The sequence below is a fragment of the Lissotriton vulgaris genome, chromosome 3_1 (assembly GCF_964263255.1).
Source record: "Lissotriton vulgaris chromosome 3_1, aLisVul1.2, whole genome shotgun sequence".
In the NCBI taxonomy this organism is placed as follows: Eukaryota; Metazoa; Chordata; class Amphibia; order Caudata; family Salamandridae; genus Lissotriton; species Lissotriton vulgaris.
Genome location: NC_141689.1, coordinates 1,140,621,416 through 1,140,640,518, shown reverse-complemented (window position 1 = coordinate 1,140,640,518; position 19,103 = coordinate 1,140,621,416). Strand labels below are relative to the sequence as shown.

General features: G+C 49.1%; 1 protein-coding gene across 1 annotated transcript in view; it reads left to right on the top strand.

Annotated features, from left to right (window-relative positions):
* Window positions 1–19,103, top strand: part of FAM13A (family with sequence similarity 13 member A) — a 1,072,469-nt gene that overhangs the window by 308,706 nt on the left and 744,660 nt on the right. Inside the window, exon 5 of the mRNA XM_086961617.1 lies at window positions 8,089–8,242. Within this exon, the coding sequence (XP_086817743.1) occupies window positions 8,089–8,242 (154 nt within the window). The remainder of the gene's footprint in view (window positions 1–8,088; window positions 8,243–19,103) is intronic.

Genomic DNA, 19,103 nt, shown 5'->3' with positions numbered 1-19,103 from the left:
AGAAATTGTGTATGTGCACGCATGTATGTATATATATATATATATATATATATATATATATATATATATATATATATATATATATATATATATATATATATATATATATATATATTCTTTCCAAAAGTTGCCAAGTTGGAAGGTCACTCACGAGGGGGTTAACACACACTTGCCGCTGGCAGCACCACAACAGCCTGCAGCACATCCGTCCATTTACATGCCAAACGCGTTTCAGGCGTCATCCCGCCCTTGATCACTGGCTGTAACAACGAGAAACAGAGGCTGATTGTATGCACATGATTTATTGAGTAACAAGTTCCACCCATGTGGGTGTGGCAAAGTTGCATTCTGGTCTTAGCAGTCCATTGCCCAAACTTTGATCGTGCTAAAACCCCAGTGGGCACCTCTGATATGTCGTTGTTTCACAATGTCTTACCCCAGTGGGTGGAAGGAAATGTCATGCAGGGCCCTCATGCTGCCAATATATACCAATGGCTCAGGCCCCCCTCGTTCTGTTCACTGCACCAGATGCTGAGCAGGGTAGATCCACTAGTTTCAGCGGCGGGACCTTCCGCGACCGGACTAGCCGCATTAAATTCTTTCCAAAAGTTGCCAAGTTGGAAGGTCACTCACGAGGGGGTTAACACACACTTGCCTCTGGCAGCACCACAACAGCCTGCAGCACATCCGTCCATTTACATGCCAAACGCGTTTCGGGCGTCATCCCGCCCTTGATCACTGGCTGTAACAACGAGAAACAGAGGCTGATTGTATGCACATGATTTATTGAGTAACAAGTTCCACCCATGTGGGTGTGGCAAAGTTGCATTCTGGTCTTAGCAGTCCATTGCCCAAACTTTGATCGTGCTAAAACCCCAGTGGGCACCTCTGATATGTCGTTGTTTCACAATGTCTTACCCCAGTGGGTGGAAGGAAATGTCATGCAGCGCCCTCATGCTGCCAATATATACCAACGGCTCAGGCCCCCCTCGTTCTGTTCACTGCACCAGATGCTGAGCAGGGTAGATCCACTAGTTTCAGCGGCGGGACCTTCCGCGACCGGACTAGCCGCATTAAATTCTTTCCAAAAGTTGCCAAGTTGGAAGGTCACTCACGAGGGGGTTAACACACACTTGCCGCTGGCAGCACCACAACAGCCTGCAGCACATCCGTCCATTTACATGCCAAACGCGTTTCGGGCGTCATCCCGCCCTTGATCACTGGCTGTAACAACGAGAAACAGAGGCTGATTGTATGCACATGATTTATTGAGTAAGAAGTTCCACCCATGTGGGTGTGGCAAAGTTGCATTCTGGTCTTAGCAGTCCATTGCCCAAACTTTGATCGTGCTAAAACCCCAGTGGGCACCTCTGATATGTCGTTGTTTCACAATGTCTTACCCCAGTGGGTGGAAGGAAATGTCATGCAGCGCCCTCATGCTGCCAATATATACCAACGGCTCAGGCCCCCCTCGTTCTGTTCACTGCACCAGATGCTGAGCAGGGTAGATCCACTAGTTTCAGCGGCGGGACCTTCCGCGACCGGACTAGCCGCATTAAATTCTTTCCAAAAGTTGCCAAGTTGGAAGGTCACTCACGAGGGGGTTAACACACACTTGCCGCTGGCAGCACCACAACAGCCTGCATGTCTTACCCCAGTGGGTGGAAGGAAATCGACACACCCACTTGGGGAAGACTTTGCATTTGATGGCATGGCGGCACCCACAAGGGTTGACGAGCCGGACTTCATCTACCAGCATTCAATGCACACACGCCCACATGGGCGGGGACATTTAAATGTGTGCGAGGGGTCCTGCGGCTCCATCTACCAGTGATCAAGGGCAGCTGATGCCCGAAACGCGTCTGGTGCTAATTTTGCCGATTTCAAGCTGAATACATCCTCCGAATAAAAGGATTAAAGCACGCTGTGTGTGGCCTCATCGTTTGTGGGCAACTCTTGGACTGTATGTGTTACGGCTGGCCTCAGCCGTGATGAGGCCCCACTGCCTACGATGCGGGTCTACAGTGTTGGTGACAAAGTTACACTGTGGAACAACGTGCCCAGTCGGAGAATGGAACTACTTTTCATGCCTGAGATCGACACACCCACTTGGGGAAGACTTTGCATTTGATGGCATGGCGGCACCCACAAGGGTTGACGAGCCGGACTTCATCTACCAGCATTCAATGCACACACGCCCACATGGGCGGGGACATTTAAATGTGTGCGAGGGGTCCTGCGGCTGCTGTTCCCATCTACCAGTGATCAAGGGCAGCTGATGCCCGAAACGCGTCTGGTGCTAATTTTGCCGATTTCAAGCTGAATACATCCTCCGAATAAAATTATTAAAGCACGCTGTGTGTGGCCTCATCGTTTGTGGGCAACTCTTGGACTGTATGTGTTACGGCTGGCCTCGGCCGTGATGAGGCCCCACTGCCTACGATGCGGGTCTACAGTGTTGGTGACAAAGTTACACTGTGGAACAACGTGCCCAGTCGGAGAATGGAACTACTTTTCATGCCTGAGATCGACACACCCACTTGGGGAAGACTTTGCATTTGATGGCATGGCGGCACCCACAAGGGTTGACGAGCCGGACTTCATCTACCAGCATTCAATGCACACACGCCCACATGGGCGGGGACATTTAAATGTGTGCGAGGGGTCCTGCGGCTGCTGTTCCCATCTACCAGTGATCAAGGGCAGCTGATGCCCGAAACGCGTCTGGTGCTAATTTTGCCAATTTCAAGCTGAATACATCCTCCGAATAAAAGGATTAAAGCACGCTGTGTGTGGCCTCATTGTTTGTGGGCAACTCTTGGACTGTATGTGTTACGGCTGGCCTCGGCCGTGATGAGGCCCCACTGCCTACGATGCGGGTCTACAGTGTTGGTGACAAAGTTACACTGTGGAACAACGTGCCCAGTCGGAGAATGGAACTACTTTTCATGCCTGAGATCGACACACCCACTTGGGGAAGACTTTGCATTTGATGGCATGGCGGCACCCACAAGGGTTGACGAGCCGGACTTCATCTACTAGCATTCAATGCACACACGCCCACATGGGCGGGGACATTTAAATGTGTGCGAGGGGTCCTGCGGCTGCTGTTCCCATCTACCAGTGATCAAGGGCAGCTGATGCCCGAAACGCGTCTGGTGCTAATTTTGCCGATTTCAAGCTGAATACATCCTCCGAATAAAAGGATTAAAGCACGCTGTGTGTGGCCTCATCGTTTGTGGGCAACTCTTGGACTGTATGTGTTACGGCTGGCCTCGGCCGTGATGAGGCCCCACTGCCTACGATGCGGGTCTACAGTGTTGGTGACAAAGTTACACTGTGGAACAACGTGCCCAGTCGGAGAATGGAACTACTTTTCATGCCTGAGATCGACACACCCACTTGGGGAAGACTTTGCATTTGATGGCATGGCGGCACCCACAAGGGTTGACGAGCCGGACTTCATCTACCAGCATTCAATGCACGCACGCCCACATGGGCGGGGACATTTAAATGTGTGCGAGGGGTCCTGCGGCTGCTGTTCCCATCTACCAGTGATCAAGGGCAGCTGATGCCCGAAACGCGTCTGGTGCTAATTTTGCCGATTTCAAGCTGAATACATCCTCCGAATAAAAGGATTAAAGCACGCTGTGTGTGGCCTCATCGTTTGTGGGCAACTCTTGGACTGTGTATATATATATATATATATATATATATATATATATATATATATATATATATATATATATATATATATATATATGGATCCTACCCACCCCTACACCCTCAATGTACCCTTACCAACCCTAAAAATACCCTTACCACCCTTAACCACCACCCAACCCTAAAATTACCTGTATCACCCTTTACCACTGCCCACCCTAAACCCTAAAATGTGCAATAATACCCAACTCTACTAAACACCATATACTTACCCTACAATACTTACTGTGTGTAGTAAATGCACAAAAACTTGCGTGCGTGGTGAAGGCATTGAGTGGTAAAGGCAGCGTTCTAAAGGCTTGTTTCCCTGCTATATAGAATATTTGGGAATGTAAACTAAGTCACAGCACAACGCTCCATTGGCACTCCTGCTTAGACTCAAAAGCAACACCTAATACATACAAAGTAAGAACAAAATATATATAATCTTACTAATGGCAGAAGTGGGTAGCTTTACATGAAGTTGTCGTAGATTGAAGAATACAGTTACGTCCGTTGATTACGTTTGTATGTTGCTGAAAACGAAAGAGTTATTAGTATTTTCATCATCTACGTTAGCTGTGATCTCTGGTTCCTTAAAGTCCCTGTTTTAATCAACGGTTGCATTTATGTGCGAAGATGGATTCTATCCCTGCCAGGGATGAACCCCATTGATTAGAGTTCAAACTAGGGTCGTTTTCTCTAAATTTTGATACTTTCATATTTTGTTACATGTCTGCAGTGGCTCGCGCTATAAATTCTCACAGTTAAAAAGCAACTAATTAATCACTGTTATTTCTTAGTTTGCTTTTGTGGTCCTGGAAAGGATTTCTGGGACTTCAACAGAACTGGGGTGCCTTTTCCTGCTCTACTTTGACAACTATAGGCATCACCAAATTGGTCGACAGTGTGGGAATGGGAAAATATTTTTTTTTCTGAGGTAAATACTTACCCATCGATTCTGGTTAAATTGTTTTAAATTCAGCTCTATATTTCTTACCTGGATTTGAGGTAGACAACCTCTATTACTGATCCAGTGACGTTTTCTTATTAGGAAACCAAGGCTTTTTACTTGTTCTTTGAGTCTTGTCTTTAAGGTCTTTACCGATTCTAGATCAGTTATTGTTTAACCCAAACATAAACTGTGTTTGCCACGATTATCTTGTGGGAGTTAACTTGATGAAGGATCCAACTAGAGGCCCTAAGGGTTTAAGAGAGAAGCTCACAGGCAGATAGATGGCCTTGTATACCAGTACAGTACTACATTGTCACTGTGTCTTTTAGGCCCTCAACCTAAAAACTCTGCAGCAGAAGCTGCACATTGTATGTGGTTTATAGGTGTGGATTACATCTTAAATTATTTGGTTCTTAGACGTGAAAATATCTTGTGCTAGAAAGAGAATGTTGCAAATAGAATTTTCAAATCAACCCTATGGAAGCTGCTACGTCATGCTGTTGCCTCCTATCCAGTTGCCTTTATAATTGACTAACTAACTCACACTGCAGGCGTCTGAGAGCAGTCCTTGCCAAGTGGCCATGTATTCACTGTAATCCATTGGCTGTCTACTTTGAGACGACAAAGCTTCCCAGTTGAATCGGATTTTATTGTAAAAGAAGGTTAGCATTGAAGGATTTTTCCGAAATGCTTTCAAGTGTTTCTAGGAATCTTGCAGCGAGACACTCGTGCCCTGTGCACTGCATGTTTGCTGAGAATGTGTGCACTCACAGAACCAACAGAGGACCAGAGAAGGCCTCTTCAGTGTTGCAGAAGAGGGTAGAAATCGGGTTTCAACAGGCTGTTCAGCAGCTGAAAGTATTTGGAGGTTTGTTGGTCTTAATCCTAAGTGGTCACTGCTTAACTTGTCCAAACAAAAATAAATACATTATAAAATGAAAAAAATTCAAATGGTAAATGGAGATGCTCCTAATTGTTCTGTGGGGCCCATCGCTGATGCTAGCAAAGCGGGGTTGCTGAATGTCAAGTTTACCTAGCATTGATTCCATCTCCTGCTTCGGTTTTCTGCCACACAATACTTCATCAATCTTTATCTCATTCTTGAACGGTGATTTTCATCCTTGCTTTCTCCTTCTGTGACTGATTCGTAGCTTTTAATACTTCCTTTGTTATCCCTATTCTGCCTTCTCCCTTCGGGGTGGGACTGGAGCAGAAAGTAGTCCTGGGCACCAAAATAAAAGTGGCCCTTATTCGCGAATCAGATAGCTAAAAAGCGGCCAACATTTGCTACTTAGGGCATTTTCGAATTTGTAAAGACAAACTGTATATGCATTGTGCAACATTTGAGTGACTCCATGCATTTGTGCTTACTGCAGGGTATGTTTGTGGTAATACTGGGGAAACAAAACGGCCCACCAGATCATAAAACATGGGCACAAACTGCCAAAAAAACCGGAGCACACACTGACCTGTCCGACCAACCCTTCAGGCTGACTTAGATTGCCCTATAGGCCATCCCGACCCTCTCGCCCTCTAGCCCCTTCCATGCTGGGCCGTTTCCGCCCGTGTGCGGTAAACAAAAGAACAGGGCGGGGCCGTGACGAACCCCAGCCGTCATCAGCACACGAGCGCCGCAGAGCGTGACGGCTGGGGTTCGTCACCAGCATGGAAGGGGCTAGTTCAAAGTCCGAGAAGTCCAGGTCCCCAAAAGGGAGTGGTGGTGCCTACCACTGGCACAAAATAAACACTGTGTCTATTAACTTTAATGTGATAAAAGGTCAGGAGCCCCAACTTCTAAAACATTTTCCCAAACTGCTTTAATACTACAGCTCCTCATAGGGCTGCGGCACCTCTTTCCTTTTCATCTCCGGCGCCTTTGCATCTTGTGTGTCCTTTGAACGCGTTGACTGATTTTTGCCGGCATTGCCTCTTATCACTGGCAACACCAGTTTGCGTTACCCATCAAGTAATACTGTTTTTTGTACATTTCTAAACTTTGAATCGTTTGTAGAGGTAAATAGTGTTAAAACAAAAAAGTTGAATCATGCATTAAGATCCCAGAGTATTAAATGCAGAAAAGGTAGGGTGAAGGTGAAGATGGCAGACTACTGTCCACCATATTTGAAAAAGGTTGCAAATAGCATTTTAATGACAGAGTGGGTTAATAGGATAAAGCAGGGAGAGCCTGGACTGCTTATGAGGGAATGGAACAGAGTGTATGAAAAGAATGGAAAGCTTGAGCTGCTGAGGAGCGAGTGGGCAGAGAGATCTGAATTAAGATGACCAGAAACTACTGGAAGAAGAGAGGTATAAAGAGGAAAAGCCATACCCTAATGCCTTAGTTGTGCCCTCTGAGCAGCAGGGGTTTTGTGTACGTTGTGTACGTCAGTTCTGGAATATTTTGAGGGAAGTACAAATATTGCCATGTGTTTAAAACAAGCATTGGCAAAACCAATTGGTCTTGCCTTTGCAACCTTTTGGCTTTGGAAATAGTTTTAGGCTGCGATGCTGTGCTGCGTGGCTGAAGTTGAAAGAAAATAAAAAGCCTTTGACACAGGTGCAATGTTTTATAGATGCGGACATCACACATGTGAGTGCCTATAAAATGATGCAGATATTTTCTTTTCTACTTTTTAGTTACAGATCCAAGTTGGATTGGTAACTAAACAGTAACTAAATGGAAAATAAAGCATGCAAAAGTTTTTTTTTGAAAAAGCGGGCAAGAGAATGGAAGCAAAACAGAGAAAAGGGAACAGAGAAGAAACACAGGGGAGGGGGAAGACGAACAGCCAGGTTTTGGGGGGGGGGAGGGGGGCGCGGTAGAATAGGTGGGACTAGATGCCTGCAGATACCTCCCGCTATGTATGGATGGAGCGCGACTGGATGTTAAGAATTGGATTCGATTCAAATTTATATTCCTAGGCCTGATCACGTCCAGGAAATATGTCCCGAATGACACGAACTTACAGCACACTTACAGTGTATTTTAAATATGTGAGTGTGTCATACTCCATGACAACCAAGTTATTATTTGTACACCGGTATGCAAGACTATTTCCATGACCTAAAAAGCATCACTGCCATTATTAGTTACACATTATGCAGTACTGAAAATGCCAGTATCCATATGCGAATAGGAGCTATTGCCACATAAAGGTTTGGTGCTGTGTTTCATGCCTGACACCAAAAAGGTCACTGAAGTCTCCACAAGTTGGTACCAATCTCGAGTGCAGTTTGTTAGCTTAATCTGAATACGTATTTTATTGTATTTATTTCCTCTTTCCTCTGGTGTGGTCAGATGTGGTTGACCCATGCAAAACAGTGAAAATAGTTATGTACCAAAAATGTAAATGCTTGGCGGTCTGTTGTATTATTTTTTCACCCTAATGTATCTTTTGCAAAGCGTTATTAATTTCGCCTGTCTTTTGTAGGGTTTCATCTGGATTTGAAGGCATGAAGGAACAAGGGATCTGCAACAAGATAATGGCCAAACTGCTATCGGAATACGATACATTTTTTGAATCCGACCTCATAGTTGAGAAGGAAGAATTCTGCAGAGAAATGCCTCGAATGATCACCGTGAAGGTCAGCAAGTATTTTATTTCACCTTTCATTTGGCGCTTTGAGATGTATTTGCTCAAGGAGGGGTATACGAAGGAGTTTTGTAATAGGGTGCAAATGATGGCCTGATCAGAAAGAAGCATGTGCTACAAAGGCTCTTGCATTGACGTGGAGTTCACTCATCTGAGTACAGTTAATGTGTTACCAAACCTTCTTTGCCCTGTGTCCAGTCCTGCCAAGTACCCCGCATCAGGCGTTAGAATAACGCATTTTAGTGTGGTGCTCCGCATCACTGCACTGAAATTCATTGTCACGCATAATACATAGTCTCATCTGTGCACAGAAGCACTGCAAAATAGTGTGCTTGTGGCAGCTGGCAGCGTGCTCCTGTGGCCTGCTCGGGTTGCTTCCACAGGCTTGGGAGTTCTTCCAGCAGCTGAGCAGGCTCCCAATGCTGCTTCAATGTATCTGAGATTTCCGCAGCACCACGGAGCTCTGTCTGAGTCAGACAGACTGACGTCAGGGCCCAGCTGGGTAGTGCGCAAAAACTACTACTGAGAAAGCCATTGCCTGCTGTAGTCAAGTTATGTTTGGCAACTTGGCTGTGGCAATGCGTGGGGAAGTGATGTCACGTCCTGCTGTTAGGGCACGCGCATGCAATTACATTTTGCAATTAACTTGGAGTTTGAGGCCGGCTGCCCTACTGGTTTACGGGTGGCGCCGGAATCATGGTGCTGGGCTGCCTCGCAGCACCCCTAATGCATAGCTGTCAAGGTTTCAGATTGCTTATGTGTGACATTTTCATAATTTCTGTGAAATTATGAGTGTCATTCAACGACAACTAATGATACTTTCTTGTGAGCAAAATTAAGCAATAAAAATGTAAAAAAAAAGGCTTTGGCACTTGCCCCTCTCAACTATACACTCTGTGTCAGACCTTTCAAAGCTCCAATTTTTACCTGCTTCAGACTGTGTGCATCATCTAGTGGTCTCCGTCGCACATGAGACATTGGAGCAGTAGAATACAGAAGTCACTATCCACCACTGCGCCAACTAGGACAAAATTTAGTGATTGTATAAATCAATCGAGGATTTCATGAGATTAATGTAAAAGAATGCTTTTCTATTTTATTTTGCCTAATTTGTCAGGGCATCTCTTCACCGCATGAGTTGTGTGTTCCTTTCCAAGGCTGGGAAGGAGGATCACGGACTGCAGAAGCATACAGGAATTGAAAGGTGTGTCAAAGCCAAGGTCGGAAGGCCTGGTCTGCCAGGTCAATGTGTGCGCTGTTTCTTTTTGCCTGTTTGTGGCCCTGTTTTGTGTTCTTCCCTGCCGGTTTTCACTGTTCATTTGCCAGTTATTAAAACAAAGCTAGCAAGGCTCCTATTCATGAAGTGTTGCATTCCATGCAAAATGTTTGTATGATTAGTCTGAAACCTGGCACAATTTGCAAGCATTGGTCTGGTCACTTAGTGGGGCACTTTGGTGCCTGTGCCCAATTCCTGTCCCAGTCTGACTCGGTTGGAGCGGACGGAGAGTCACAGGCAGTGTGATCTCTCCTTACTGGGTAGTGTTAATTATCCGGTTTATGCGGGCTGGGACAGACAGTAATAGTAGTGGCACTCGCAGGCCTTTGTGTGCCACCTCAACAACACCCATCCAGAGCAGCATGACCTATTGAATAGCGGAAGAAACAAGACACCATTACACCCCTGATAAGTGATGCTCCACAGTAGCAAGTGCTTGAAAACGCACAAGGAGGCATGAATGGGCAAGGGGAGGAAGTTATTGTTAAACAAATGCATTTTCATGAAAAATAATCATATATATGAACTACGGGGTTATAATCAGGTTAGCTCACATTCTGCCGGTGGCTCTGTTAGTGGAGAAGAGGAAGAGGGCAGACTCACTCAACTTGTCCTGCTCTTTACTTTGATGGTTCTTTCTTCAGCTGTTGTCTCCACTTTACTCAGATTTTTTAATGCTGGAGTAAGTGTTGTGCGGTTGACAGGGAAAGGGCCCATTGGTCCTGCAGAGACCCGGACAGCTGCGAAGAGAAGCAGCTAGTGCTACAAATCTGCTTGTACCTCCCTCTGCAAATGGTGTGACTTCGTGATGGTGATGTCACTGGCTGCTGTACTCTCACTCTGCCAGGCTGCGGCTCGGAAATAATTAATAGCCGGCACTGCAGCCATAACTACTTTGCCCCACAGCGTGGGTGGCCCGGTTGTGCAGCAAGTGCATCAGTAGTGCTGTGAGGCAGCCGAGCACCATGATTCTGGCGTCCCCCGCCTACCTGTGCGACAGCCGGGCTCCACCTCCAAGTTTATCGCAAAATGTAACTCTTTGCACGCGCCCTGGCAGCACGACATGACGTCACTTCCACACGCATCGCTGCGGCCAAGTTTCCACCCATAACTTGACTACGGCAGGCACCGGCTGTCTTGGTAGTAGCTTTTGAGCACTAAACAGCCGGGCCCTGACGTCAGTCTGTCTGACTCAGACAGAGCCCCGCAGCGCTGCGGGAATCTCAGATACATTGAAGCAGCACTGGGAGCATGCTCAGCTGCTGGAAGCACTCCGAGTCTGTTGGAGCAACCAGAGCAGACCACAGGAGTATGCTGACAGCTGCCACAAAACCACTATTTTGCAGCACTCCTGTGTACAGCTGATACTATGCATTTTGTGTGACAGTGCATTTCAGTGCGGTGATTGGGAGCACCACTCTGAAATGCGTGAGTATAACGCCTTATGCGTGGTACTTGGCAGGACTGCTGGTGCGCTTGCTGTACGACCGGGCCGCCCACGTTGTGGGGTAAAATAATTATGGCTGCAGTGCCGGTGAATAATTATTTCAGAGCCAGAGCCCAGCAGAGTGAGAGTGCAGCAGCCAGTGACATCACCATCACAGAGTCACACCATGTGCAGCGAGAGGTGCAGGCACAGTCGCAGCACTGGCTGCTGCTCTTCACAGCTGTCCGGGTCTCTGCAGGACCAATGGGCCATTTCCCTGTCAACTGCACAACACTTAATCCAGCGTTAAAAAACTGGGTAAAGGGGGGGCGGAGCTTGCCGGCGTCCATGAAAGACGTGTGATCGCTGAGCTCCTCGCCTGAGCCCCATTAAACTCCGACAAAATTATCCTTTCGGCGCCTAACTAGCTCTGAAAGTTGAGGCGAACTCTCTATCTACGCTCCAGCCTGGCGGGGGGCCTTTCCCCGGTCGAAATCCGGTGTGGTGTCGCTTTGCTGCTTGGAGAAGGGTGCGGTGGCGGACCAGGCCGTAATCCACGGTCTATCCTGAGAAGCTGCCCGAGCTGCGTCACGCTACGTGCGGCCTGCGGTACCAGAGTGGTGCCGGTCTACCTCCCCTGCGACTACACAGCTGGTCCTGCTTCGCGATATCACGCCCTGTTCCCGAGCGAAGTTGTGGTGGACTGGCCTTTGATTGTGCATTCGGTGGGAGCAGAAGTGCTGGTGCTTTACAGTACTAATGGACGCTGGAGGAAGTTGCTAGCTGGCCGCCAACCTCCTTGGGGAGCGATCTATCGGCCTGTGCCTGAACCCTGCGCGCCTCGCAGACAGCTGTGGGGCTGTGGATTTGAAGTGTTCTGGAGTGTGGTGACCCAACTGCTCGGCTTTGGTGTGGTCCGGTTACAGGGGAGTGCTCGGTGGTGTGCCTCTCTGGAGACTAGGCCTACTCGTACTGCCGTGCGATTAGCCGCCATCTTGGATGCATTTCTTGCTGCGCAACACATCGTCCTTTGGAGCCTGCTCCCCCAGTGTCTCCTTTCTACTCCCCTAACATTAGCTGGCGATTTATTGCTGGCGGTTGGGCACCTTGACTGAATGTCCACCAGGAACGCTATGGGGAAGGGCGACAAGACCCAGCCCAAACTGTCGTTTGATCAGCGGAGAACGAAGGGTGCAGAGGGGCCGGCCCCGGATGCCTCGCCGCGGCCTACGGCATCCGACAGCTCACTGTGTGCGGACATTCGTGAAATGCTGGGCGCTATGGAGAAAGGCTTGCAAGACAGCATGGCGGCGATTGGCACTAAAATCGATGCCCTGTCATTCAGGATGGACCGCATGTCTGAGAGAGTAGATAAGCATGCCGAGCGGCTGGATATGGCAGAAAGGCGGCTGACGGAGGCGGAGGCGGAGGAGGCCCAAACGGAATGGGATAAAGACCGCAAGCAGTTCGGTAGACTACTTCAAGTCATTCAAGACAAGACGGAGGACTTGGAGGCGCGCTCACGGCGCTCCAACGTTCGCATTACTGGGGTGGCGGAATCTACCAACACTGGCAAAATGGAGGTGTTCGTGGAGAAGCTGCTTCGGACCCTGTTAGGGGAGGAGGTCTTCTCCCCTATGTTTATTGTCGAGAGGGCTCATCGCACTCTGGGGCCGAAACCGCAACCAGGACTCCCACCGCGGCCGATTATTGCGAAGCTCTTGAACTATAGAGACAGGGATCTGGCGCTTCGGCTAGCAAGGGAGAAAGGAAATTTGCAATTCGAGGGCATGAATATCTCCCTCTATCCGGACTTCACGGCGAGAGTGCAGGAGGAAAGGAAGCGCTTCGCCCCATATAAGAAACAGATGAGAGACCTTGGGCTGGATTACGCCATGTTGTACCCTGCGAGACTCCGAATCAACAGGCAGGGGCACTCACACTTTTTCACCGACCCTGCGGAATAGAAAAAATCCCTGAAGGAGTGGGCTAAGGAACAACGCACCAGCCCGAGGAGTCATCGAGAGGACGCTGATGCCGCTGCTGACATGGACGGCCAGGGGTAATCGAGTATGTGGACTCCTTTCTGGGTCGGCTGTACCCTTCCGAACTCTTGACTCTGATACAGACGCTGTGAGCCTACTTTGTCGAAATTGTGGGGTGAGATCTTGCTACTCTTTGAATGCATAGGAATGCGCTGGGGGCCTAGTGGCAGCACGTTTTACTATCTGCTGGTTGCTTTGGGGAGGGCCCTCCCGCGCGCGGGAGCTTAGCTCTTTGATGGTGAGTTTTTGAGCTACTGAGGGTGCCGAATGGTAATGGGGGGCGGGGTGGTGGAGTAACCGAGGTTTAAGGTCCTAGACCCAATTGTACTGTTGTCTGGCTGGGAACCTCTGCCCTGGCGCCTTTGGCTTTTGGCTCTCCTGAGGGCCCCTTGGGTCTGTAGAGTCTACTGGTGGTTTCGGGAAGGGGTTGGGGGGTGGTGGTGGGACCTGTCTGACCGGGTTGGGGTTGGTCGGCTGTGGGTGGGAGGGTGGTTGTTCTATTCTTCTTTTGTTGACCATGTTACTTATGTCAATTGGGGACTGTTGGGGGAGGGTTTTGTTCGGCCTACTACTGGATTGTGTCTGCTGTGCCGCCTGTGCGAAGCTGATTCGCTCCCTGTCCTGCAATGGTGGACGTTGAGATTTTAGGGCCGGAGAATGGCCCCAACTCTATCAGAATGCTATCTTGGAATGTGAGGGGGCTGAATGATTTCCGTAAACTCCGGAAGGTACTAGCATACTTACAGCGACACCGGGTTGATCTCGCCCTACTCCAGGAAACCCACCTGCCTCTAACTAGTCCTATGCTGTTGACCAGGGGTCTTGGGAGTGCTTGTGTTGCTGCAGGGTTCACTACACATGCGAGGGGTGTGCTTACGTGGGCTAATCCTAAATCGCAATTGACACTGCAGAAGGTTGTTGTGGACCCGGTGGGTCGGTATGCTGTTGCCCGTTGTGTGGGGAAAGGCCACGACTTGTTGGTTGTGAATGTGTATGGCCCCAATTACGACACACCTACCTTTTACACCTCGCTGGCGGACCTATGTAGACAGTATGAGGGCTCCAGGTTGCTGTGGGGGGGGGGGGATTTCAATTTCGTGTTAAATCCGGAGCTGGACAGGTCGGCTGGTGCTTCCAAAAGCCCGGCGGCCTCGGCATTACTCATGCAGGCGGAGCTGGTGAAGCTTGATTTGTTTGATGTGTGGCGTCATAGGCACCCGGGGAAGGGTGGTTTCACTCATTACTCAGCCTACCATAATATACACACGAGGATTGATTATTGGTTTGCCTCCCACTCCCTCCTTAATTCAGTGAAGGGGTGTGCAGTATTGCCCCGCACGTTATCTGACCATTCACCGCTGCTTTTGCTACTAGAGGCACCGGCTAGAAGGATACCCCCGTTCACCTGGAGGTTCCCCCCGTATTCACTCCTGGATGAGGCCTTCAGAGGGGAATTAGCTGAGGATATAGACACTTACTTCTCAACTAATGTGGGGTCGGTGGATGGTGTTCAGGTACTTTGGGATGCGTTCAAGGTGTACATACGTGGGATGACGATGGCCAAACACTCAGGGGTGCTTAAAGCTATCAGGCAGCGATTGAAATACTTGGAAACACAGCTGTCTGATCTGGAGCGACAAGCGGGGGATGCAGAGGATACTGACACAAATGAGAGGCTTAAGTCCCTGCTATCGGAATTCCATGATGAGGCGGATACAACATATGGGGAAGTACGCCACGGCACGCACATACGGGGAACGGGACCGCCCTGGCTCCCTGTTGGCTAAATTGATGCGAAATAGCAGACCGCCATTGGTGATTGAGGAGTTATTAACATCTAGTGGTGAGGTGGTAACGGAGGAAAAGGATGTACTGGCGGAATTCCATGCTTATTATACCGAACTGTATAAATCGCGGTCAGGTCACCTAGAGGAGGAAATAGATGATTATCTGAGCTATATCCAGCTGCCCTTTCTAGCCAATTGGCAGCGGGAATTTCTTATGGCACCATTCCAGAAAGAGGAGATTACGGAGGCGCTGGAGGGGATGAGATCAGGCAGCGCTCCGGAGACTGATGGACTTACGGTGGCCTTCTATAAGGCTTTCCAAGACAAACTTGTACTCTACTTGATGCTGCTCTTTGACGACATTTGTCAACAGGGTAGTATGCCGAAATCTATTTTCCTGGACATGGAAAAGGCCTTTGATTCAGTGGAGTGGCCGTTTATGCTCAGGGTTCTGCGTAAGTATGGGCTCGGCGAACCTTTCTTCCAGATGCTAGGGGCCCTGTACTATAAGCCGACTGCACGGTTAAAGATAGGGAACTCGGTCACTGCCCCGATTGAGATCAGCAGGGGCACCCGACAAGGTTGCCCCCTCTCCCCGCTTCTGTACGCTTTGGTGGCGGAACCTCTGGCTTGCGCTATTAGGGAATACCATGGGTTTGAAGGGATCAACTTCCCTACCTATCAGATTGGCATCTCGACGTACGCTGACGACACCCTGTTATATGTTCGAGAACCGGAGGAGAACCTGTTGTCTGTCTTGCGGGAAGTTGTGAGGTTTGGAGCCCTGTCTGGCTTGCGGGTCAACTGGAACAAGTCTGTGGCGCTTCCTCTGACCCCGGTGACCCTCCCGTTTGACTCGGAATACCCGCTGCAATGGACCACTGACTCTATCCGTTACTTGGGGATCCGTATTCACACTGATCCTGAGATTCTGGTGCGCGATAACTACGGTGTTGCGTACTCTAGACTGGTGGATGATGTGGAGGTGTGGTGCAGGCTCCCGCTGTCCCTGATGGGCAGAATAGCAATAATGAAGATGGTGGTCCTCCCCAGGTTCCTCTTTCTCTTTGCTAATATCCCCGTAGTGCTCTCAAAGGCTTTTTTCCGGCAGCTCACGCAGACGCTCATCAGGCTTGCGTGGGGGGGCAAACAACCGAGGGTTCAATGGCAAACTTTAATGCTCCCCTATGAACGAGGGGGCTTGGGGGCCCCAGATCTGGAACGGTACTACAGAATAGCGCAGGGGGCTCATCTACACACTTGGATCCATGGGGACCCTGGCATCCCACACGTGAAGCTGGAGCGCCTCTTCGCGGATCCCACCCCGCTCCCGGCCACAATTTGCTGCCCTGTTGATCGCAGGGTTGGTAATTTAGACTCTATTGCAGCCACGAACCACGCTTGGCATGAGCTAGTCCGCTCCCGGGATAGCGAGCTGCTGTACTCTCCCCTTATGCGGGGGGAATGGGCGGTATGGTTGGCCCCGCTGACAGAGAAGGGGGTCCTTAAGGCGTTACGGGACTTGGGCATAGAAAAGATGGGGGACTTCTTCTTGAACGGCACGGTGAAGACATTGCAACAGGTCCTGCAATCCCACTCTGGGAAGACGCTGTTGCACAGCTTCCAATATCATCGGGTCCGTAGAGCGCTGCAGGTGTTGCTGGGCCTGGACATGTCGGAGCCGCAGGAGGTGCTGGAGCTCACATATGTTATTAAGAACCCATCGTCCAGTAAGTTGGTAACGAATCTTAAGAAATTGGGGGACCGGCACAGGCAGTACCCACTCTCCAAGGCCAGATTGGCTTGGCAGTGTGATCTCCAGTTGACGATCTCGGATGAGATGTGGCACTACTGTTGTACGAACACTAGAAAGATCTCACTTAATAGTAGGCATTGTTTGATACATTTTAAGTATTTACAGCGGGTCTACTACACACCAGAAAGATTGCACAGGTACGGATTGCGGGAGTCGGCGGAGTGTGAGCGGTGCCACTTTCCCTCGGCTGATTTCTTACACATGTCCTGGACTTGCCCTAGTATTCATACATTCTGGCAGGGGGTATTCTCGGAACTTAGTATGATGTTGGGAACGGAGGTACTGCCGTGCCCGGCTCTGGCGCTGCTGGGCTTTTCCAAACCGTTGCCAGTGGCAGTGCGGCGCTTGGCTGATATTGCTCTGCTGATGGCCAAGCGCCTGGTTGCGTTGTGCTGGATGAGGGGACCGGTTCCCACTAAAAGGCGCTGGGAGACGGATTTACTGTACTGCTGTACACAGACTGAGGTGTATAATGAACTGCTTCCCCCGAAGAGTCTCCCTAAGAACTTCTGGGATCTATATAGAGAATATCAGTGTGCCAAAGGGGGCGGTGAGTCAGACCCTGAGGGGGAGGAGTTGGATGAGCTGCAGGAGGGTGGGGTGGAGGCGGCGGAGGTTGACATGCTACATGTTTGACTGTTCTTTTTCCTGGGGTGGTCACCTGGTTCCTTGTCACTGTTAGTCGAGATGTTGGGGGTGTGAGTCCCCGGGGAGGTTGCGTAGGGAGGGTGGTCTCGGTGGCTCCTTTAGAATTCTCCATTGCACCTTTGGGCCCACGGGTCCTTGGCTATAGGTGCATTGTTCATCTGTAGAATCAGCAGTCATAGCAGGTGGGTGGGTGGACACGGGTACGGGTAGGCTGGCTTGTTTGGGGGGTAGGGGGTTTGTTCGGATGTGGGTTTATTGCACTTTTCCCCTTTTTTTTAGGTAACTTGTTTACATGATTCCGAGACTTTGTCTGCACAGTCGAGCTAACTGCATGGTCTTTGCACATCAATCTATGGTCATGGGTGTCGTTGCCAGCATTATCTACTTCACTCTTGATAAACGTCAAAGCTATTCCAGCAGAACGCTTTTTCTGTCTACGCCGCCAGGCCTCCGGGATGCTGGCACTACGGCTGTGTATGCTGCTACTGACCATTGTCCTAGATGATATTTATTGTTGCCGCCGGCCTCCGGGTTGTAGGCGATGAGTGCTGTGTGCTTACATCGAAGGTGCAATAAAGTACAAGTTTAATTAAAAAAAAACTGGGTAAAGGGGAGACAACAGCTGCAGATAGAATCATCAAAGTAAAGAGCAGGACGAGCTGGGGGAGCCTGCCCTCTTCTTGTCTCCACTAACAGGGCCACCGGCAGCATGTGTGCAAACCTGATTATACCCCTGTAATTCTTATATATGATTTTTTCAATGAAAATACCTCTCAGTTTAACAATAACTTCTTCCCATTGCCTGTTCATGACTCCTTGCACGTTTTCAAGCACTTGCTACTGTGGAGCTTCTCTTATCAGGGTTATAAAGGTGTCTTGTTTCTTCCGCTATTTAAGAGGTCATACTCCTCTGGATAGGTGTTTTTGAGGTGGCACACGTAGGCCTTCTAGTGCCACTACTGTTACTGTCTGTCTCAGCCCGCAGAAACCAGATAATAACACTACCCAACAAGGAGAGATCACACTGCCTGTGAGTCTCCGTCCGCTCCAGCCGAGTCAGACTGGGACAGGAATTAGGTGCAGGCAACACTAAGTGACCAGACCAATGTTTGCGGATTGTGCCAGGTTTCAGACACATCATACAAGCACTTTGCAAGGAATGGAACACTTCATGAATATGAGCTATGCTATGTTTGTATTAATAACAGGCAAATCAACAGTGAAAACCGGCAGAGCAGAACACAAAAACAGGCAAAAAGAAACAGCGCACACACTGACCTGGCAGACCAGGCCTTCCGGCACTGCCTAATTGCCCTTTATGTCAGTCGACCTTGGCTCAGACACACCTTTCAATTCCTGCATGCTTCTGCAGCCCGTAACCCTCCTTCCCAGCCTGGCCAAAGAACACACAACTCATGCGGTGAAGATCTGACCTGGCAAATTAAGCAAGAGAAAAGGATTATTTTACATTAATCTCATGAAAACTTCGATTTATTAATACAATCACTAAATTTTGTCCTAGTTGGCGCAGTGGTGGATAGTGACTTGTGTATTCTACTTCTCCAATGTTCCACGTGCGACTGAGAGCACTAGATCATGCACATTGGAAGTCTGAAACAGGTAAAAATTGGAGCCTTGAAAGTTCTGGCAGAGTGTATGGTTGAGAGGGGCAAGTGCCAAAGCCATTTTTACATCTTTTTTGATTGCGAGAAAGTGTCACTCATAGCCATTGAATGTCACTCATAATTCCACTGAAATTATGAAAATGTCACACATAAGCAATCTGAAACCTTGGCAGCTATGTGTGTCTTTTAATGAGCCAAACATATCACGTTTCGCACTCTTGGGAGAAGAA